The 22,527-nt window shown below is 42.9% G+C and overlaps 2 protein-coding genes across 3 annotated transcripts; both read right to left on the reverse strand.

Annotated features, from left to right (window-relative positions):
• Positions 1-6,809: 6,809 nt before the first annotated feature.
• On the reverse strand, positions 6,810-8,581 carry fabp7a (fatty acid binding protein 7, brain, a). Of its 2 annotated transcripts, XM_079751778.1 has the most exons (4): positions 7,907-8,581; positions 7,502-7,674; positions 7,202-7,303; positions 6,810-6,945 (listed from the first exon to the last, which is right to left on the reverse strand). In XM_079751778.1, exons 1-4 carry the CDS (start codon positions 7,977-7,979, stop codon positions 6,895-6,897), a joined length of 399 nt encoding a protein of 132 aa, XP_079607904.1. In that variant the 5' UTR covers positions 7,980-8,581; the 3' UTR covers positions 6,810-6,894. The 2 variants fall into 2 exon arrangements, with proteins under 2 accessions (XP_079607904.1, XP_079607903.1); XM_079751777.1 differs by lacking the exon at positions 7,907-8,581 and having other exon boundaries at positions 7,502-7,849.
• A 156-nt stretch (positions 8,582-8,737) lies between these two features.
• On the reverse strand, positions 8,738-22,450 carry usp40 (ubiquitin specific peptidase 40). The gene is made up of 32 exons (XM_079751776.1): positions 21,780-22,450; positions 21,619-21,686; positions 21,376-21,489; positions 21,100-21,264; positions 20,390-20,536; positions 19,828-19,971; positions 19,424-19,552; positions 19,113-19,253; positions 18,893-19,000; positions 18,424-18,615; positions 17,835-17,970; positions 17,458-17,539; positions 17,121-17,292; positions 16,828-16,912; positions 16,253-16,323; positions 15,714-16,147; positions 15,307-15,466; positions 15,156-15,216; positions 14,963-15,019; positions 14,740-14,828; positions 14,549-14,635; positions 14,361-14,397; positions 13,857-13,921; positions 13,498-13,572; positions 13,159-13,273; positions 12,979-13,061; positions 12,457-12,575; positions 11,778-11,843; positions 11,344-11,554; positions 10,861-10,956; positions 10,475-10,566; positions 8,738-10,126 (listed from the first exon to the last, which is right to left on the reverse strand). Exons 1-32 carry the CDS (start codon positions 21,973-21,975, stop codon positions 10,030-10,032), a joined length of 3,894 nt encoding a protein of 1,297 aa, XP_079607902.1. The 5' UTR covers positions 21,976-22,450; the 3' UTR covers positions 8,738-10,029.
• Positions 22,451-22,527: the final 77 nt, after the last annotated feature.

Here is a 22,527-nt window from a genome sequence, read left to right on the forward strand (position 1 = left end):
CAATGTATGTATAAAAGTCTGTCACAAATAAATACAAATGCAAGTACTTTTTGTTTGTGCAGAATTTAATGTGAAACAACTTGAATATGCTGTGAAAATCGAGTGAAGCAATGTAGTTGTGGCAACAGTAGATGGCGTCATTGGTGAGCTAAAATAGCAGATGAAGCTCTGAGGGGTGGACAACTGTACGTAATGTAAAATAGTACATTATATACATAACATAAAATTTGATGTTTTTATTCGCCGGACACACAAATACCACCTGAACGACTGTATCAGTCATTTTTTTGATAACGGTAATGTAATTTGAAATGGTAATTAAATTAATGTTGGCTGTGCAATACAGCTATTCATTCATAGACCCAAATGCTGTGAATTCAGAAAGAAATCGATACTTGATCCGCTGACTGAATGGAAACCTGTATGCCTCATTGAAATATATTTGCGTTAACTGACTCATCCACTGGTGTGGATAGACTATGTTTTTTTAAGCAACTTAAATGTTCTTGTTCCAGTCATTAAGCCTGTAACAGCTGTTGTTTACATAATGGCTCTTTAAGTCCATATGTTGTCTGGAAAAAGAGATCTCAGCCTGTGGACATAGTGCATTATTAGTCTGTTCTCGTGAATAATTCACAAAGAAGATGAGAGGAACTAACTTGGAAATCATGAAATGTTGCTGAATCAGTGATGAGCTAGGTTTACATTTGCAGGCTACAATTCTTAAAAGTTGTAGCCTTATTTGCCCTTGGCAAAAAAATCTGAAAGATGATTTTTGAGTTTACCCAGTAGACAACATTTTTGTATCAAAGTATCAAAACCAGTCACATTGCCTTGCATTTTTTGAGTGTTGAGTGATGGTTGAGGTGAAAATTTCGCTTTTAGTGGTTAATCATTTAAATAACGGTTACTATTAGAATAAGTTTACATGATTTAATGTAAAAAAAAAAAAAAAAGTCCCCTCCCGAAAGTTCTACTCTGATTGGTCAGCTGGTCATATGTTTGCCGTATGTGTTGGCCATCTGACGTCAGAACAGTGAGGTTTCATTATACTACAGGAAAAAGTGAGTTATGTCAAGGCAGAGCAACTTTATTTATATAGCACTTTTCATAAACGAGGCAGACACAAAGTGCTTCACAATTCCATATACAAAGCTTATAGTTTGAATTCAAAACATTATGGCATTGGTTTTCTTCCATATAGAATGGTAGGCAGGCATCGCCGGACGAATTGGAAACTGAAATTGGTCTGGAACGTCACATCACCAACAGGCGCAGACCAAAAGGCCTCTGGACTCAATTGGATAAGCCTTCAACCAATCATAGCAACAAAATGGGTGATGCAGCACTGAGCAATGAGAAAACACATTTCTTCTCAACAAAAGCTTTAGGTGCAGTCTGTTGTTCTGCTTTCAGAGAAAATATATTGTCCAGTTTGTTCAATTGAAAATGCCTCTTTGCCGCTCCTCTGCACCGTCATCGGATGATCCTGCCTCATATTAGATAAACTGTTGCGATTGGTCGGTCTATGCCGCACCGGCCTGAAATCCTTTGTACGGGTGGCAAGCCAGACCTTAGATGCTGAGAAAATTAAACATGAGCTTGTGAGATTCATCTGGTTCCCAGGCTAGTAGAATGGGGCTTGCTCTTGCTAGCCAGCTCAATCCGTCAAAGGTTGACTAGTGTGTCCGGATTCCTATCAAATGGATAGACTAGATTTCTAAAAGGTCAAAAAAAGCAAGCCTCTTCCTGCCGATGCCAGCAAAAGAATAAGAAAAGTTAGAAGCACTCTGATTTATTACAAACTTTAAAATGCTTACAAAGGGATACTTTACAAGATACGGTGTGCTGAAGATCCCTTTCAACATTTTCAACCTTGTTTTGCAGATAGAGCACAGACCGAGGAGGAACAGAGAGAGGAGAGACAGAAAGAGGAAGAACAGACAGAAGAGAGACAGAGGGAGGAAAACAGAGAGGAGAGACTGAGAGAGGAGAGATCGAGAGAGGGTGAACAGAGAGAGCAGAAACCAACAGGAGAGGCAGAGAGAGGATGAACAGAGCAAGGAGAAATAGAGAGAAGACAATGAGAGACAGACAGAGGAGGAACAGAGAGAGGAGGAATAGAGAGAGAGGGAACAGAGAGAGGAGAAACCGACAGGGAGATAGAGAGGAGGAACAGAGAAAATAAAGGACAGACAGAGGGAGGAGAATGAGAGACAGAGAGAGGAGGAACAGAGTAAAGAGAGGAGAGACTGAGAGAAGAGAATGAGAGAGAGAGAGGATGAACAGAAAGAGGAGGAAAAAAGAGATGACAAACAGTGAGAAGGCGATTTCTAAAAGGCCAAAAAAGCAAGGCTCTTCCTGCCTATGCCAGCAAAAGATCCTGACCTCAAAGTGAGTGCAAATAAAAAAAAAACAAGAAAAGTTAGAAACACTGATTTGTTACAAACTTCAAAATGCTAATAAAGTGACACTACATTGTAGTATCACTTTACAAGACACTGTGTGCTTTTCTTCATTTATTCATTGTACTTTGTTTTGCAGACAGAACACAGAGCGAGGAGGAACAGCGCGAGGAGAGACGGAGAGGAGAGAGAGAGGAGACAGAGAGAGAGGAGGGAGAGAGAGAGGAGACAGAGAGAGAGAGAGGAGAGAGAGAGGAGACAGAGAGAGGAGGGAAAGAGAGGAGACAGAGAGAGAAGGGAAAGAGAGGAGACAGAGAGAGAGGAGAGAGAGAGGAGACAGAGAGAGGAGAGAGAGAGGAGAGACAGAGAGGAGACAGAGAGAGGAGACAGAGAGAGAGGAGAGAGAGAGGAGACAGAGAGAGGAGAGAGAGAGGAGAGACAGAGAAGAGACAGAGAGAGGAGACAGAGAGAGGAGAGACAGAGAGAGGAGAGACAGAGAGAGGAGAGACAGAGAGAAGGGGAACAGTGAGCAGAGGCCCCCCACTGCTCACAGTTTGTGAACTGCTCCTGCTCCAACAATATACTATAAAGACAAGTTACATCAACGATGTTCAACTTCTTACTGTCACTCACGTTAATATCTAAGCGATGTGATCTATGGTATTCAAGCTTAAGCAATTATGTTGAGAGTCATGCTCCCAGTACACATAAATTGCCGAATGATCAGAATATCACTGTTGATACAGTTTGTAATTTTACATTTTGTACTACTGTTAATTTGTACTGTATTTTACAAAATATAAACAAATATTCAGAATACCATTTGCCTTCTTACCTGTATGTTGGGATCCGCCTGACCTTGATCACAGAATTCATAGTTCACCCACAGCGTCTAACTATTCTTCATACAGTATGCATTGTATGCATACTGTATCCAATGCATGCATCCAATGCAGTATGCATTGTATGAATACTGTATCCTCCTAACCATTAAGAAAACTACAGTTTTCGCGCGTGCTCAACCTCTTGTACGCTCAACCTCTTGTAATTAAACCAATAGCAATAATGTGGAAACCACAGTCGATTATGTAACAAATTTCTGAGCGCATATTATAATAACATTTTGCCTATAATTTTACAACATCCATAACATTTATAACATTCGTTCTATACAAATTACTCTTAAAAGCAGTGCCACATTTAAATATTTTTTAACCAGTCGGCGAACAAAAGGCAACAGGCTGATTATCATTTAGGGGGCCACTCAATGACATGCAGAAGCATCATCAACACACCCACTGAAGTTGTGTGAGGAATACAGACTTTATACTCCTCATTCACATATAAGGTAATTTACATTTCCTATGGAGAAAATACTACCTCAGGGGTAGTATTACTCAGGGGATTTTCAGGGTACAAATGTCAGGATATGTTGTACACACATACGGCCCATCAGGAGAATATCAGGATTTACACGTGTGTCTGAAAGCAGCTAGTGTGTGAGCATTAGATTACCTTATAAAATTAGTCAATTTATGGTAACAGGGGTAATGTTCAATAGAAAGTGTAGTATACTATGCATGCAAATCAATTGTTAAATAGCTTTTACTTTTATTCAGGGATGAAAAGTACGTTGACATTTTAAAATGCAAGGCAACTACTATTGGTTAGTTGAAAATAATAATCATCATTGAGATTAAACATCTCTTCCAGTGTCCTGGCCAATACAGGCAGTAGTAGCCTACAGTCACACATAGCATACACACAAAACATGAGAAAAATAAAACAACTAAAACAGTCCGCAGGGGGGAGGGGGGGATATCAATATCGCAAGACATTTGGGGAGGCTCAAGGAGGAGAGTAATATTACATTTTAGCAACAAAGTGTAGTCTTGTGGGAGACTCTATAGACATAATTCACCATACTGTGTTATTAACATGTTTTCGTTCTGTGTCATAGGGACACTGTCTCTTTAAGATCACTTGACTTGTGTGTTGATATGCCGGTCGGTACGATGTTTTAATTTAACGTTTTTTATAAGACAAAATGAACGACCCGCCGTTGTTTGTCGAGGTGAGAAATTGCCTTTGTCTTGACTTACGGTGTGTGCGTGTGCCTGTGTGTGTGTGTGCGCTTCCGTGTATGCGTCGCTGCGTTTGTCTTGACGTGCGGTGTGTGTGTGTGTGTGTGTGTGTGTGTGTGTGTGTGTGTGTGTGTGTGTGTGTGTTTCCATGTATGTTCGTGCGCATGTGCATGTGTGTGCGGTGTGTGTATTCGATGTGTATGTGCGTGCTTGCGGTGTATGTATGCGTTCGCGCGTGCTCTGTGTGTGTGAGCTGCAGGCTGCTTGGCACATGCGCACATGAGTAACCGGTGCGACAGGCCTGCTAGTATAGTAGTAAGATGGTGAGAAGGACTGTGGCCTGTTTTAATTATTAATTGCATACATTTTTAATAGCTGAATCACATTATAGCACATTATCATGATTCAATGCATTTCAATAATGACTTACTATTCCTATGTATTATTTGGGATTCTGGCATATTGCCAGAGGGAGTGAGAATATGCCACAGATAAAGGGTTAGTCTTTTGGGTTCCCTCATTAGGCCAGAGATAGTGGTTACTCAAGGTCAGCTACTAACACTGACACAGTTTCCAGACAAAGGATAATCTCTCTGTCCATCTGGGAATTGGCCTGACCACTGATGAAATTGCTCAACCAGACATTTGAACGACATAATTTTATTAACCTTTATAAATAAATCGGTGTCATGTGGTTAAAATGTTACACATCGAGTAAAAATATTCCTCTATTTCTACTTGACTAAAAGTTTCTCTCACGCCCCCCATTGTCGTGTGAATTACTAATGCAAATCATTTGGCAGTGAAATGGAGGGTACCGGGAGACTGGGATATTTTCGGTCATTAATTCAGTGGGGCCAATGGCCAAATAACTTCCACTCCAGTTACCATAGTTGTATTGTGCTGGTGCCGCCATCGCCCCTGCTGCTGTGTCTTTATTCAATAGCGGCCAGGAACTCGGGAGAATGAAATGAGAATAACGGACCACTTGTCTCGGTGCTCAGTAGGCGCAACACACCATGCATAGCTGCATTGGAGCACTGCGACTTGGGCCCTATAACAAGTAGATACCGGGAAGAATGAATGGAAGTAAAAGTCTCAACAGTGGCAGAAAATAGGCTCTGCATGGGACTACATGAAACTGTTAAGGTTGAACGCTCTTCCTGAAACAGCATGTGAATCACAAAAGAAAGGATAAGATGTTCTCCATTAATCCCAGATACTGTAAGTACAGGACAGTAAGTTATGGAAAAAATAAAACAAATGTAAAATGTGCACAGAACTAACTTGTTGTAAATGAGTGGTAGAATGAGCAGCAGAAATAACTATGCCAGCCACAATATATACACACTGTTGGTCCAATGGTGTATGATGTTAATTTGAAAAATGTGTTGATTCAGAAAACACTTCATTTGCTATACAAGCACAAAACTAAAATCAATAAATAAAAGATTTCCTTTTATATATGCCCTTTAATTTTATTGATGCATTGGCTCTATGCACCTCAATAGTCCAATGGCACAGGATAGCTACACTTTGTTTCAGGACTCAGCAATAAGCAGGCCTATAGAGAGATTATTGGAAGAAGTGTCAGCATATGGTTAACAGTAAACCACTCACACCGCATTCCTGCTTAATGGTATTGCTGAACCATTGTGCAGCCTATCGATCTTCATAACTTGCGTTACTGCTTAGCGTCCTGACATCTGCTGTGTCATGCCAGCTGTCATATTTGAACAGTTTGTCCAAGCTATTGAACGTTGCTTCGAAGTAATGACATCACAATTAAAATCTGATTATCCCAAGGAGGCTGACATCATCGACCCCGCTTTCGCCCCTCTTCCCCTCCCCTCCCCCTTTGTGTAAAACCACCACCCATTGCTCTCTAGAAGGTTACTCCAGGCCAAGGTCCCGGCTACTTGGTTCAATACACTTGCTGCTCCAAGACTGGCTGGGCCCAGGCCCGTCAGCCCAGCTGTCACCTGGGACCAACCAATCACAGAGGGCCCCTTTGTTCTTTCTTTAAGTTGGATACAAATGTGGAAAGGCATAGAAACTCTTATGAAAAGAGAGGCAGAGGGGGGGGGCGGAGTGGCGTGGTTTGGGTGGGTGGGTGGAAAGGACTGCCCTTTCAAAGAAGAAGCTTTCGACCGAACTTTGAAAATAATAAAAAAAAAAAAACGTGTTTAGTAATACAAGTAATTTATTGATAACCATGGTTGAAAGAGCTTTACAAACATTACAGTATTACATGTTAATGGATTGCTAGCAAAAAAGATGAGTTTCCAATACATTTGTTTCATGTTAAAAAAAACAATCAGGTGCACATTTTTGCATACAGTCAAAAACAAATTCAGATGGTTTCCCATGCTCGGGCGACATCCCTGGTTGTGAGGTAGTCTATCTTATGCCTTCTCATATGTGCGGGTGGCCTGGATTCCCCCGAAAGTCAGGGTCTGAGAGAGAAAAGCAATGTTGTAAAATGTGAATGTTGAGAACTAGTTCAATGAGAAAATATATTATTGCTATCTGTACGTAGATAAATAAATAAATAAATAACAAATATCCCTTCATATGCTCAATGATTTTATTGATGCATTGGCTTGATGCAGTGGCCTCAATGGCCTAATGTCCTCAATGACCCACTGTCCCAGCAGGGGTCCGCCTTTGTAACGGGAAACAAGACTGTAGACTCATCAGCAATTCACTCACCATCACCATCTTCCCGTCCTTGAGTTCTCGGACGAACTTAGTCTCCTTCCCATCCCACTTCTGCACTTGGACGAGGTTGTCTCCCTCCATTGTAAAGGTAGACTGAAAGCAGAGCCACGTATTTTTTAAAAAAATAAGAACAATGACTGTTTCTACTCAATCGACGACTGGGCGTAGTAGTTATTTGTATTCATTTATTTAATTGACGTACATTTGACTTTGAAAAAACATAAATCAAAATCAATCAAGAAGGCTACCAATTTACTAAACAACGCCCTAACTAAATAATACTGAACTTACTTTAACGTTGCGGTCGTCAGCTGTCGTCTCGTCAAACTCCTCGCCCAACTTGCCGGAGACCTCGGTGTTCTTGAAGGTGCTTTGGGTCTTGACCACGACTTTGTCATCCTCGTGACTGATTACAATAGTGGGCTTGGTCACATTGCCAACTTGCCTTGTAGCGAAACCAACACCTAGACAAGAAAAAATGATGTAGGCTTTAGGGCCGATATAAATATAGTAGCTCCTATTGGGATTGAGACTTTGCAACATTGGAGACAGAATCCAGATTGATTATATCATAGTAGTCCCGAATCCTTTTTTTTAAGTTACAAAAACAAAACAGAAACAAAGTTAAATATATAACTATTGTTCTTTGCTTTATTATACAAAAATAATCGGAATATTAGGATAAAAGCAACTTACCAAGTTCCTTCATGTATTCGTCAAAATTCTGACTGTCGACCAATTTCCATGTGGCACAGAATGCATCAACCATTTTGGCAATATGATAAGTCCGCTTCAGATAACGGTGAAGTGCTGATGTTATAGATAGACGCCCTAGGGACTGCACTTTGCAGAGTTCGCCGGCCAATATAACCCTGTAAAGTGGGTGGAGATATGCCGCAGCCAGTCGCTGCAACGGACAGTGTCACACGTTGACCATTGATTGGTTGCAAGGTTGGTGAGAAATAGCGATTGCATTAGATATGAATTGCATGCATGAGGTATATGCCAATGCACATCAATGTTAAGATTTCACAGTCCATGTAGTTTCAAAATGATAATTTACTGCAATGGTCGTCTTTTTTTTTATCATATTGCATGAAAAGGCAAAGCTAACGATAAAATAAATTAATAGCCAGGTCTTTACTTCCCCCACAGATCGCTCTTAAGAAACTGCAAATGAATAATTTCTGAATGAGACTATTGACGACGTTAGATACGATTTTGATATATATTTAATTATATATCTATACGACATGAAATCCTGTCGACCTATCTATGGCGTACAAATGACCCTGCACGGCAATACTGTTTATTTCGAAAATAGGTTATTGTTTCGTTTCCCTGCATTCGCCTCCAAACAAAACTGGCAAAGTAAAGTCTCTAGTAGGCTAAATACTTAGCACTTCATGCCAGACGAGAAATAAAAAAATCATTTGTGCCAAAGGATACAAAGTCCCGAACGACCTTCTTTTTTTTTTCAACTGTAGTTCATGACATGTCATAGGCTAAGTAAATTAAAATAACGAATCAATGGATTACATTTATTCCCTGAAATTCGGGTAATGGTGCATGCAATGTACACTACAACATATTGTGCACTGAATGACCTCAATATCCCATTTTTCAAGGTGCAGGTCGAAAAACAGCATTGAGCATAAATGTAGTATAAATCTGATACAGGGCTGATAAAGGCATTCATCCAAAGTTAACAGGTATTATCATTATTATTATTATTAAACATATTTTTTGTTAATCAAACTTATACCTTAGTTTAAAGACAACTGAATGACATTAAAGTCTAGATTGTCTGCTTTGAATTCAGTCAGTGATCGCAGTCAAGGGATTTGAAATGAATATAGTCTACATCTATCCCTCAAATTTAACTGCAACTCCATATAACCGTTAAATAGTTTAAATGGGGTTATCCGCACAGCAGCCAATTATTTATATATCCTAAGGGTTACTCCACATTTATTGCCAAATTACTAAAAGCGACTCAATGTTTAAATACTGGGAGAGGCCAAAATAAACACCTGATCAGCAATAGAGAAATGGACCAAGAGTAGGGATGCAGAGGTAGAGATAAAGAGAGAGAGGTAGAGTGGGGTAGGGAAGACTGATGAGCCTCTCCATGGTAATGTCAAACTCTATGACCGGCGTGAGTTAGTACAGTAGAGTCGCAGAACAAGAATTGTTAAGTCCAGAGTAAAATAACAAAAAAAGGGTTACCAAGATAAGTGGTCACTAGTGTGAATATGACACTCATAATTGTACTGATATATAGTGACCAATGCATCAAAGAAAATAAAAAAAGTCCCCCTTGGCTAATGTTTCAGGCACATTAATCAAAAAAATGTCTAAATTGAACAGTGAAAATGCAGATTTCAGTAGAACTCAAGGAAAAGAAAATGGCATCAAAGTCAAGTCAATTTGTAAGTCAACCGGCAGACAGTAGAATTTAGGTCGTAAGTAAAAAAAGAAAGAAAAGGAAAATGGCCTCTTTCGGAAACAGAGATGTTGCATAGACGTAATGCAGATCAAAACGCACAGCAAAGCAGATTGTACAGAAACAATTCCGTTAAGAATCCCTAAGTCCCCTAATCGGATGACCATTTCAGTTTTTTGGGAGGGGATAAACCCCTGTGTATTGGAAAGGAAACGGATTCAATCTTTTTTGGCACAAGATTGAGGTTGAGTCAGATAATCCTGTGGGTAGAAAGTCCCAGATACTCTTTTTCTAGTAAGCATGATATTACAGGTAGTAGTAGAAGTAGTAGTATTACGAGTCATTTGTTTTGACATCCATCAGGTAGTCGGGGCTACCGGAATGTCCCAACGTTGATGGACAGGGCCACCTCGGGCTTTCTGCCCTTACAGGAAGCCTTGTTCACCACTCCTGCTGCACAACTCGCTCCTCTGCAATGACAGATTTAGGAATGAGATTAGCGGTGAGATTTTGCAAAATGCCTCTATTAAAACCATCTTTAAATCGTAAAAGAGAAATCTGTAAATTAGCATTTACAAATGATTAGTCTTTCCCAGATTCAGATTAGCTCTATAATTCCAAATTCATCATTGCTCGTCTAGAATGGGGATGTGAACCCAGTGAACTCCCCTTCTGGGTGCATGATAATGAACTTGGAATAAAAACAACCCTGGGTAAGACAGGAAATCAAGAATGTACAGATGTCTTGGCGTATCCCTTTTTATCCCCGTATGAGTTGTAAACTGATTGTAAGCGGCCAAAGGGAGGAAGGTTCCCACCCTTTCCCGCGTTGTTCCTCCTCTCTCAGCCTCTGCTGGCCCTGCAGGTCCTCCAGGGTGCAGAAGTCCCGGTTGCTGTCAACCAGCAGGTTCTGCCCCGCAGCAATACAACACACAGCATCATGTGTTAGACAGGAATGCAGACAATGCATTGCAATTGAGAACAGGAGGTCGTCTCTTTGGAAAGAGGAGCTAAATGCTAAGTGTCACTCAATTCTTGCTCAAAGTCTTGCTCCAATGTTACCCAGTTGGTCAGATGGAATAAATTTAACATTACAAAATACCAGCTCAAATAAGTCAAAGCATGTAAGCGAACAGTCGTTGGTTTCTTTGGGTTGATTCATTAAGAAAGGGGCACACCCTGCTCTGGATTTTCTCTCCGGTACCTTGATTCCGATCACGTCTCCATCTTTGAGGTGGAACGGCGCTCCAAGCAGGGACTCCGTCTTCTTCTTCTTTTTCCTCTTGGACGTCTGCTGGCTCTGTCAACACAAGACCAGAGGTTCCCTTTGATCTCTAATTGGGTGTGAGCTCCCCCTCAACAATGCCCAGTTTGGGGCTTTCGACTGTAAGCTAAATCAAACACATTCTTGCCAGGGTCAACAAGGGTGAGCTAAACGAAAATTGCCCTTACTAAAGCTTTCCGCTCATATTTATCTCTCTCTAGTGTACAGTCACTGTCCAACCTCAATGGACAATCTTCCATAATGAAATAACGCGCATTCATTGCAATCCTAACAACCCAGTTTTCCTCCTCCTTTCCCTGGATCCATGGACGTTTTTATATTGCAAAACCATGCAAACATGCACCTTCGACCCCGCCTGACCCCAGCTCCCTCCCTCCCTCCCTCCCTGAACCGTCAGTGTACCCAGCTGGTGATGGCGTCCCAGGTGTGCTTGTCCGGGTGCTGCTTGGCCAGCAGCAGGGCGTCAGGGGACAGGCCGTAGTGGGCAGCCAGCGTGGAGCGCAGGGAGCCCGGGGAGGAGTCCCGCGAGGCGTTCCACACCAGCTCCTCCGCGGGGTAGTAGCGGCCCTCGCCCGGCACCGCCATCTTGACACGCAGTAACACCTCCTTCAGACTGGCAGAGGAGGAGGAGGAGGAGGAGGAGGAGGAGGAGGGGGTGGAGATGGAGGACAAGTGGCATTAAGTCATGGAGGAGGTGCAGGGAGAAGGAAAGGATGATTGATTTGTGTTCTGAGGTATTCGATAATGACCTGCGACCTATTGGTTATTCCTGACGGGGTGTTATCTATGACGTCTCGTGGCTCGGCGGCTCACCTAGACACTGCGGTGCGACTTACCCGAGGTCCTCCTCGCTGAGCAGGCGCTGCACACAGAGCTCTGCGCCGCAAGGGACCTTCAGCTTCCTGAGGGGAAGAGAGACAAAGGGACACAGCTGTTGACGCTGCATGCTTTTGGAGATTAAGCACTTTTTGCAATGGCCAAAACGATTGGCGTTCTTCTCCAGGTGCAGAAATAGACCTACTTTTGGATAGTGGATCGCAATGCTGGATCGGCGTGTATTGTATGTTGTAATGTTGCGGTAACCCACCAAGTCCATCACAAAATGACAGCACCCTGGCACCAAACAACAGTGATTACCTACTCAGGGATCTGCTTCACACTCGCATTCGAATTTTGCATGTGTGCGGTATCTGTGTGTGTGTGTGTGTGTGTGTGTGTGTGTGTGTGCGGTGTGCATGTAAGATTGAGTTGGTGGTATTTGCGTGTGTGTGGTACGCGTGTGCATATTACTATTTATTTAACCTTCATTTATCCAGATAGATAACACAGAGAGAGATTTAAAATCTATTTTTCAAGAGCCAAGAGAGCATTCCAGTTAAAATACACTTACAAACACTTGTAAGTGTGTGTGTGTGTGTGTGTGTGTGTGTGTGTGTGTGTGTGTGTGTGTGTGTGTGTGTGTGTGTGTGTGTGTGTGTGTGTGTGTGTGTGTGTGTGTGTGTGTGTGTGTGTGACCTGAGTGTGAGCTGTTGTCCTCTGTGGATACGCACAGGCCTCCGCTCCTCTAGCTGCCAGATACGCAGGAAGGCCGGGGTGGGAACACACACACTCTGCAGGCCGGGCAGTGTCATCACCTGATATCATCAACACAACAACAGCAAAAACACCACAGTGAGATTTGGTTCTGATAGGCTGAGTTCATCACTTCATCCCTCCAGCAGGAGAACTTTGGAGTCGTACTGCTCCAACTTAAAGCTTGCCCTTAACGTGGCATATCAACCATGAATTAATCTTTTGAAATCTGGTCAAAAACAGCAAGACAAACTACAAAAAACCAAATAAACCTTTCCAAAATTTGACATGTTTTAAAAGGTTCTTGTCTGGAATTGATAGAGTACCACTAATATCACAATGGGACACTGTACTGCAGGTTGATCATTTATACACATGCAAAATAATGTCAACTTAAATGTACACACAAACCCTCTCTTCTTCTTCCACTCACGCTCTCTCTCCCACTCCCTCCGTAATCTCTACCTGTATTTTAAGGTCCTCCAGTGTGGCTTCATCTGGTATTTCAACTTTTCCCAAGGCTCTCAGTGTGGCCCCTGGAACACCAGCTAGCAACCAAATCACACACACACACACACACACAGATTAACATCATAGACAACCGATGAACACAGAACGACACAATGAGGAATCTGCTGAGCTCACATGCGTTCACGTCTTCTGATGAGCCTTTTTTGGTGTGGTTAGAGTCACCATCCGTAGGAGAAACAACATCGCTCTCGGCATCAAGAAGCAGCCATACGGACAGGTTGAGGTAGCCCTGAGTCGGGGGGGTAGGAGAGAGAGGAGAAGAGGATAGTAGTTAGACTTACCCTAATGCCTAAAGTTTACCTGTAGGCATCCTTCAGAAAGATGCTTAACCCCTTTCTTCTCATTCATGAACACGTCTGAAGTCACTTTGGATAAAAGTGCAAAATGGCTAAATAGTAATAGAGAGGCCTTGGATAAACCGTCAATAACGTAAATACATCAAATCTAAGTTACCTTGGGGGGCAGTTGTCCCTGCGTGATAACCAGGGTATCTCCACAGCTGATGTTCAGCTCTGACAGAGGGGCATCCTGAGCAAGAGGAACACACCAAGAGGAATACATCGTTGCTATGAGGAAAATAATAACATTTTAAATAAACAAATTCAAGGAAACAATATAAAACACAAAAGGTATGACGAAAAATGTAAATATGTACAAGAACAATAACGAAAGATTTGCAGAACTGCAAAAAAGCATCTGCACTTAATAGATAATAGATAGATAACATAATAGATATAATTTGCATCTTCTAATTCCATTGGCATGGATTTTTCATAGTGAGTGAACTAAAAGATAGACCCGGTGATCCTGACCTCGTTCATGAGCGGCTCCCCGACCTCGTCACACCAGTCCAGGATTCTTAAATGCCAACTGTCGCCTGGAAACAAACACGGTGGAAAGATCAGTGGATGGAAACACTGTAAATTGTCCGCCAATATACTCAATTATATGAATTTGGTTATGATTATTATTAATAATAATAAATTATACATAGATATTATTTATATTCTATATAATTATAGCTAGTGCGCTAACCAGGTAGGCAAGACACCTTGTAGTGTCCCAGGTTCGATACCAACCCGTGCTCATGTCATTCCCTGTCTCGTTCGACCCACTGTTATGTCCATAAAGGCTGAAAAGCCCATGTAAATATATTGAAACATAAATGCATAATAATCTATACTATTCGTAAGGAGTATCACAAATTGCCAACAAAAATAACCTATACAGTTCAACCAGGCAAGAAATAAGCCCATTAGAAAAAGCACTTTAGGACTGCATTAATTAAGCCGGTCAAACAGCAAAAAGAGGAGTACCTTCCAGTCCGATAGCTTCCAGCATTGCTTTGAGACACTGCCAAGCAAATGATGAAAAATAACATTTTAACAAGGAGAATGACAACATATAAACCAACGGACAAGGAAAGAAAGACTAGATAACATCCTAGGAGATCCCACCACAAAGAGGGGGAACCAACCCACACACATCCCACAGTTCAACTCACCTCTTTCACGGTGCAAGTCTGCTCCACGATGATGTCCATTTCCATGCCAACAGAGGGCGCCGTGCCCAAAGAGTAGTGCAAAAACAGCTGCGACAAAGAAATAAATGAAACTTATTGGTGCACTTCTAAAGTTACAAAAACCGACAGCATTTTGAGACTCGGTTGTTTGACGACAGATCTTCTTGGTCCACCTGTGTTGTCGTGGGGGCTTTTCCAAGACACAGGATGAGTGTGGTCATCAGCCGCACCCCCGCATCCCGAACGCTCAACTCCTCACAAACTGTCAAACACAACGGTTCAATAAGCATTAATAATTAAATGTTCTCACCGGGTCAACGCAGTATGAAAGTTGATGTTTTCTAATCAAGGTCGATGGGCTTTCCTTAAAGTGTAGGTAGAAATGTTAATATTCACCAGGGGTAAGCAAATGTTTTCCTGTTCGGTCCATCGGTCTGAGGCAACACTCAACACCTAGCAACATCAGACACACATAAACTTAATTGACTTTTTATAAATAACAATATGACAAGACATAATAGTTATAATTGAATGCTACGGTTATTTTGAATCAAATATGCTAGATTGTATCGAATAAACCGGTTCTTGCCTGATAATTGATCCTTTAGGTGCAACTCCTCTATTGCCCTCTGTTTCACCTCCCCTATAGACTACACAGACACATACAATCAAGAATAAACGTTAATGAAAAACTGAAATAATTTAGATTTGAAGATCCTTTCAATTAGTTTCTGAATCACCATGATCCCTGAAGCAGGGACTTTGGCACTCTTCCTCTCCTCCTCTCCCACGCCGTCCCCTCCTCCCACTCCTCCTCTGTGCGGTCGGAACTCCACTAGCAGCCAGCGGCAGTCGGATGGCGTCGTCACGGTAACCAGCTCCCCACTCAGACTGAACAAACTGAAAAGAATAAAACAAACAAAATAACTAAGTTACGGACACACATCAAAAGTACAAGCACACTCCCGATAGTAATTGATTCAAATTCATAAAAATTGAAAAAAATCGTTGTGCATTGATTAAGGTACTCCAATGTTTGATTGCATGGTTTGATATTTTAAAGGTTCCCCTGTAAGTCATTCAGGGTAAACGATTCTAAATGATGACATGTACGCTTTAACACAAGTGGCTCCCAGCAGCCAATCACCTGCTGTCGAAGCTCTGGGGCTCCAGGACCAGCAGCTTGTCCCCGTCCTTCAGAGACAGCTCCTTCAGTGTCCGCTGCAAGTCCGCGGGAGGGAACACCTTCCAGCCACTGGCACCCCCGCCTTGGCCCTCCACTCCTCCTGCACCTCCTCCCTTCCCCGCCGCCTGCACCTGGCACAGCATGCTCTCCTGGGGCTCGCCGAGGGCCTCCCTGACCTCCCCAAGGGTGGCCCCGCACGCAAAGCCCCTGGTCACCTTGATGAGCCCGGGCCCCCCGATCTCCTTCCCCTCACCAGGGGCCTCCCCAGGTGCTGCATCACCTTCCTTCTCCTCCACCCTCCCTCCTCCGTCGTCGTCGTCCCCGAGATAGGGCCTGACAACGGTCAGCAGCACCGGCTCCCATTCGGCCCCCGTGAGGACAAGTGCCCCGGCCACCTGAAGGAAAAAAGGGAAGGCCCGGAGAAACATCAGCCATTTTGGATCCTGGCTAGAGTGAGCAAGGAGGTTGATTTTTTTATGCTAGAAGTGTGTCTGACTCACCTCTCTGCCGTTCCAAACAAACAAGTCAGAGTTGGTGACGATGCCCGCGCTGTACAGAGACACGCCGTCATCTGGAACAAGAGGTTGACGCTGCATATTTAAGCTTATGGTACAGATGACAGATTCCATGATGTTCAGGTACACATGGCGAAGTCAAAGCACTAAGTGACATGAACCTCGGCAGTGACATGGTCATGAAGGGAGGAAGCAAAGCAACGCAAAGGGTTTGATAGGGAGGATAGAGAAGTGGTTAGGAGGATTGAATCCTAGCTGAATCTGAATAGGCTGGCTGTAGGTGGTTTAAGTCTCCTTAACTTAACAGTAAAAAAGGAGGCGAGCAATCATGTTTTCATCAGTGTAATCACTCAAAAAGGTCCAACGATAGATTGCTTTGGGTAAAGCCTGGGTAAAATCTGCAAAATAGTAACAATAAAACTATTCGTATTTTCATTGGGGTTTGGGAGATTTGCCATTCCCATTTTTTGATTGGCGAGTGTTACCAATTATGTCCTTTGAGAACAGTAGTGGTGAACATTAAATGAGCTGTAGTGTGTATGTGATGGCTGGTGGTCCACCTGTCAGCGTGTTGTAGAGGTGTAGACCTGCAGGAAGGCTCTTGGCCACAGTCAAGGCCATGTCCCCTTCCCAAAGCTCCAGCATCTAAACACAAACAGACACAAGACAAGGACAGATCCATTTGGTTAAAATGTCACTAATTCAGCAGCTGTAAACACAAGATGACAACGATGATGTTAAACAACATTGGTGTGTTTCGTTTAAAATTAGAATTAATTGACGACTGAAAATCTTCAACCACCAAAGACTGGTATAAAATTTCTGTATAGATTTTGTTGGCCAGTCCTTGTACCTGGTAGACAGATAATCGCAGGTCTCCAACCGTTTTCCTGCGGTCAAAGCTGAGAAGTGTGACTCCATCCTGGTCTATGCTCATTGGCTGGAGAGCCCCATTCTCCAGCCTATAGGAAGGTGCCAGGTGCAGGCGCAGCTCCACACTGTTGCTGGAGTTCTCAAACGTTTCACTGTCGTAGGGTTTAAACACGCATGATCAATCCAATCACAACAAAGATCCAGATACAGTTCAACTGAACTGGCCTGGTGAGTGCGTGAGTGAGCGAGTGTGTGATTGCATGAGTGAGTAGTGTCTGAGTGAGTGAGTTTCTCAGTGAGTGAGCAAGCGTGTGTACCGTCTTCGCTGCAGGTTGAGGTTCTCTTCTGCGGCCATCTGCACCAGGTGAGGAGGGACTTTATACAGAGGGTTCCTGAAGGCTGAGAACAACAGTTGCATACAAGTATTACATACTCACCATACTTTACATAATATTACCACATTCAAGAACGTCAGTTGTCGTCAGCGGCCCCACACAAAAAAACTCCCGTCCCTCTCTAGAAATATATCAATAACAATACTAGACGTTAGATAGAACTACCGTCTACTACGAGTGCAGTAAAAAAAAGATTTATTTAAAAGGGTGCAGTAACTAACACATTTTATGCGGGAAACCCTGACATCTATATATACTTCAGGTATATACACATATATATATATACACATAGTCCTTACCTTCTGATGGCCTGGGCAGCTGGACCTTCCTATAAAACAACATGTAGGCACTCTCTTTGCCCTGGAACTGTCTTTCTATGTCAGACTCCCTGATGGAGGTCACTGTGGAGTCGTTTAGGTCAAACCAGTGGTCACCCTGCAGGAAGGAGAACACTCTGCTTAATGGCATGCTGTTGGGAAGTTAGTGAAGAGCAGCACCGAGGACTGCATCCTTACAAGCTAAGCATCCTCACAGACCTAGTACCCTAACATGCCAATTCCTACAATGCTTAGCATATTAGGTTGCTAAGCATGTTCCAAGTATTCTGACACACATGTAAAGCACCCAAATATACCATATCCACTCCAATGCTAGGACACTGACAATCTTAGTCAGTGTAACATGTCAAGTATTACCCCATTAGGACCCAAAGCTGGTGGACTACGGCAAGCACCCTGGCCTGTATGTCTTTCGAGGTACATTACTAGGGACCCTACATAGAGAAACGCTAGGAGCTTCCTGCTGTGGGACATATCGATACTAACCCAGCAGAGCCACCGCGTCACCCAATGTTTTAGCTTCATTATCTCAACATCTCTCCTAGAATACCTCTGGTTCGGGCCCTGGGTTCTGCTCTGGTTCTGGAGGAGTCCCTGGTTGAGGAGCGGGGGACGGCTTGGTGAGAGGGGTGAGTTCTGCTGGGCTGGAGCCGGCAGTGGTGTTGCTGGGTTGGTTTGACTTCAGGGCTACTCTGGTGCCATTAGACACCAACATGAACACGTCGCTGTGGGACTGCAGGAACTGTCACAGTAGAAAAGATCATTTTGGGTTTAATAGGTACATAATAAAACATTAAAAAGGTGTCAATTACTTTATTCTACCAATGTATTAAGGAATATATACATTCATTATTTTATGTTCTCATTTAAATATAATATTCTGTTGTTACTCTTAACTCGCGTGATATTATTACTCCTTCATTAGTATTATTATACAGTATAAATGAAAAATTAATAAATTAATTAAGGCGTACTTAAAAAGTTTAACATGATTCCTTAACATTGTAAATGCCCCACACCTTGCCTATGGGGCCATGATGTTTTCTAAACTTTTTGCCCCAGGAAGATCCCGTCTTGTCCAGTAGCTTCTGTCCCAACTGGTCCAGCAACACGCTCTTTGACGGCTCCTAGTGCAAAGCATCAGAACCAGAGACCAAAACGATGAGCATGCTTATGTTTGAACTCTTTATTCAGCCAACAGAACCAGGCTGGGAGTTCAGTGCTGGCCTTGTGTTTTACCTGGGATATGACAGCTGTGAGCAGACAAAGAGGGTCCTCAACATCCAGTTTGGGCTCCTGCACCTCCTGCACCTTTGGCACCTCTGGCACCTCCTCCACTGTCTTCACTGTCTTCCTGAATTTATTTTTGGAGTCTTCCTCCTAAAGAAAACAGCTACGACGTGATTCACTCATCACAGAACAGGCCCCATGAACTGCAGACCACTGTTCTTATTCTCATACCTTACATTTTGAACATCAGAGTACATCTAATCCAAAAATCAATCCAAAAGAAAAAGCTGTACTTGGCTGATTTGCTCAGGACCTCTTACCGGCGGCTCCCATTTGCCAAGCTGGTCGATGTCCCTGATGAATGCGTGGTAATGGCCCCCATAGCAACCACCCTTGTGGATGATCACAGAAAAAAGCTTGTAGGTGAACTCAGCGTCCTCTCCATCAATCTGTTGGAGGAGCAGAGTAGATCTGTGAATGACTACAAGTACCACTGACTACATATTTAGTAGCAATGAGTGTTCATGCATGGATTCCTAGTTAAAAGGTTCTGTGTTTGATACCAAAAGGCCCAGGCTACCTGTAGGATTTCCAAAACAAGATCCCTAAACCATACCCGCAAATTAAATCAACTCTATCTGAATTCTCTAAATTAACACATCCAACCATGTTACAAATAATGCCACAGAATTTCGATTTTGGGGAAAAACAAAGTCACCTTTACCTGTTCACAAAACGGCCGCAGATTAATGGTGAGAGGAAAGGTGTAGCGCCCCGTCTCCTTGTAGCGCTCACACTTGGCGAAGTCAAAGCTGAACCTCAGCAGGGACATGGTAATGAAGGGAGGAAGCTCCTGCAGTTTGGCCGACTGAAACCGGGGCAAAGCAACACAGTTTAGTCAGGTAGGATAGTGTAGTGTTTACAGTGATTGACTACAAGCCGAAAGGTTCGGGCTTCAACCATGAAGCCTGCAGTCAACCTGTAGCTATCCTTGAGCCTGGTGCGTACACATAATGACATGTATCTGAATTTGCACTAAGTTGCTTAAGTCTCCTAAATGACAAAATAGTCATAAGAAAACTACACAGCAGTCAGCGCCGACATGTCTAGTCAGTTTAATCCTTTACAAAGGCCCAACTGTAAACATTGTAAATCAATGTGGTAACATGTGAATTACTTAATAGTAAGACTCAAAAACACAACCCAGAGCACAACATGACAATTTGCGTTTTTTGGCTTTATTAACAGTGTGAAATATGTGAGGGAGGCATTGCATCGAGACTGACCTTGGCCGCAGTTACTAGTCCGTCACATTTGGCACATCTGTACAGGTTGTTGCCCTCAAACATCTCTTCCTCCACAAACATGGCCCAAAGTGCATTCTCTAGGCTGCCCATACCACACACACAAGCAGTTAAGTCCAGAAAGTCTTCCTGATGGGATCAAAGACATAAAGAATTAACGGTAAGTAACAGGGTACTAATTATTTTTCAATGCCCTAGGCACTCCAATGGGTATAATTGAATCATGTGGAAGCAAATTATCACATTAGTCTATTATGAGGATCCAAATTAGCTTGACCACTAGCTAGTCTTCCTAGCTTGGGGTCCAATCAAGGAATGGATGGTTGGCTTCTATTACTACCATTCCTTATCCATTGGACTTCCTTAAAAAACATTATGGTCCATCACAAGGGGTGATCGTTTAATAACCAAATAGTATTCAAAGCATCTGCTGAATTATCAATAGTATATTGCATTAGTAAAAATTGAACTGGGGTTGGATAGTCTAGTTGTTTGAGTGACTGACCCCCAGCCGAAAGGTACCAGGTCTAGTCCCCAATGCCAGCAGGCTACCTGTACATATCCTTGAGCAAGATAGCACCACCTTCTCCTTAATGAAATTTATCTAAAACTCAACATTGATGAACTGGTTGAACTGCTTTGGATTAAAGCATCTGCACAATAATAATATTGAAGCATATATTTACACATACCTGCCTCTGGCTGACATTGCCACACTCACTGCAGACTATGTTGTTGACAATGGTCCCATGGTAGAGTCTGTGGATCAGACTGCTGCCACTGGTGTCCACCAACGAGTGCTCCAGAGCACTGAAAAGAATCCGGTTCAACTCCTGCACGTCATGCTGGTTAGTCTCCTAAACACACAAGGTTTAAGAACCACAATAATTATGGTTTTCAGGAACAGGCAGAAAGTCCTCAGTAGCTTGTATACAATACACTCATTGTGTATTTTGATCGTTACAGACCTCATTGTTTTTCCAGCCAAAGCTGTCAGTGAGTGGGGTTGTTGAGGCACTCTGCTGGTCCACTAGCAGTAGGTGGGCAAACAGTCTCTGGAGCTCCAATGGAATCACTCGAACCTGGGCAAAACAGTAGATAGTTAATGTGTATTTATTGTTAGCTTGTTTGCACACACACAGACAATTGCTAGCGACAAGAGCTACAAGTTGTAGCCGGTATGTTTTAAAGTGCCCATGGTATACACTTACTTTGGCCTCTGGTTTGTCTTTGTCTTCCAGAAGTCCCAATTCCTCCTGCCCAAGGCTAAATAGTTCCTCTGCATGAACAAAAACAAGTCGAATTTCCGTTGTAATTATAGCCCATGTGTATCTCCATAGCCCATTTTAATGAAGGTGACAGGCAAACTGACCTCTAAACTCTGGTGTGAACAGCAGGGTCTGCAGCAGGGAGTTGAGGTAGCAGGTACCCCCCTGGTTCTTAATGCCGCTGAGATTGCTTTTTCCCCTAGTTGGAGGAGGCTCCTCTATACCTTTGGCAACTCTTCCCAAGCCTGGGTTAGGAGAAAACCCTGCTTCCTCCTCTTCCTCAAAAAGACACCCAAACATTGCCTTTTCCCTAAATGCTTTAGCTTTCGTTAAAAAAAAGAAGTATACTTAGGTATGTAGCCTTGTATCTACGTGTCGGTATTGTTGTTTGTCCTCTTGCTATCTCATCTTGGTCTTGCCAAGTTCTCTGTTGACAGTGGCTGGGCTGACTCTGAAATACGAGGATTTGACGGGGCTAAACATTGCTACTATTACCGAATATGATGTGAGAAGAGTATCGATGAACGACGAGGCTACGAAATGCAGTACGATACCCGGGGGGTGCAAATTGACAGCAAGGAGACCAGTGGCAAAACGCTTACGATGAAATCCTGTTCCTTCCTCTTACTTCGGAAAACATAAACGTTTATACTGCCATTTGTGTTTTTTACGCGGCACAGATTGTAACTTGAGCTTTTTCTACCTTGCCAGGTGTTTTCAAAGATAATACACAAAACGTAAATAAATGTAACACTGGCAGACAGCACGCGGCCATGTTTCCTGAACAGGAGGTGGAATGCGGAATTCTGGGACTTGTAGTTTTCGGTTAGTAACCCTTTTCTGTATTGGTTT

This window comes from Pollachius pollachius (genome assembly GCF_949987615.1).
Source record: "Pollachius pollachius genome assembly, chromosome: 15".
Classification (NCBI taxonomy): domain Eukaryota; kingdom Metazoa; phylum Chordata; class Actinopteri; order Gadiformes; family Gadidae; genus Pollachius; species Pollachius pollachius.

Excerpts from the sequence above, each read along its gene's own strand:
- fabp7a (XM_079751777.1), bottom strand. The coding sequence starts at position 7,753 with ATGTTGCAAAGTCTCAATCCCAATAGGAGCTACTATATTTATATCGGC. Across the intron at positions 7,304-7,501 it reads CTGACGACCGCAACGTTAAA|TCTACCTTTACAATGGAGGG; the intron begins GTAAGTTCAGTA and ends CTCTGCTTTCAG. Across the intron at positions 6,946-7,201 it reads AGGACGGGAAGATGGTGATG|ACCCTGACTTTCGGGGGAAT; the intron begins GTGAGTGAATTG and ends TTTCTCTCTCAG.
- usp40 (XM_079751776.1), bottom strand. The coding sequence starts at position 21,975 with ATGTTTGGGTGTCTTTTTGAGGAAGAGGAGGAAGCAGGGTTTTCTCCT. Across the intron at positions 19,553-19,827 it reads TGCGGCCGTTTTGTGAACAG|ATTGATGGAGAGGACGCTGA; the intron begins GTAAAGGTGACT and ends CTCCTCCAACAG. Across the intron at positions 14,829-14,962 it reads AAAACATTTGCTTACCCCTG|TTTGTGAGGAGTTGAGCGTT; the intron begins GTGAATATTAAC and ends TGTGTTTGACAG.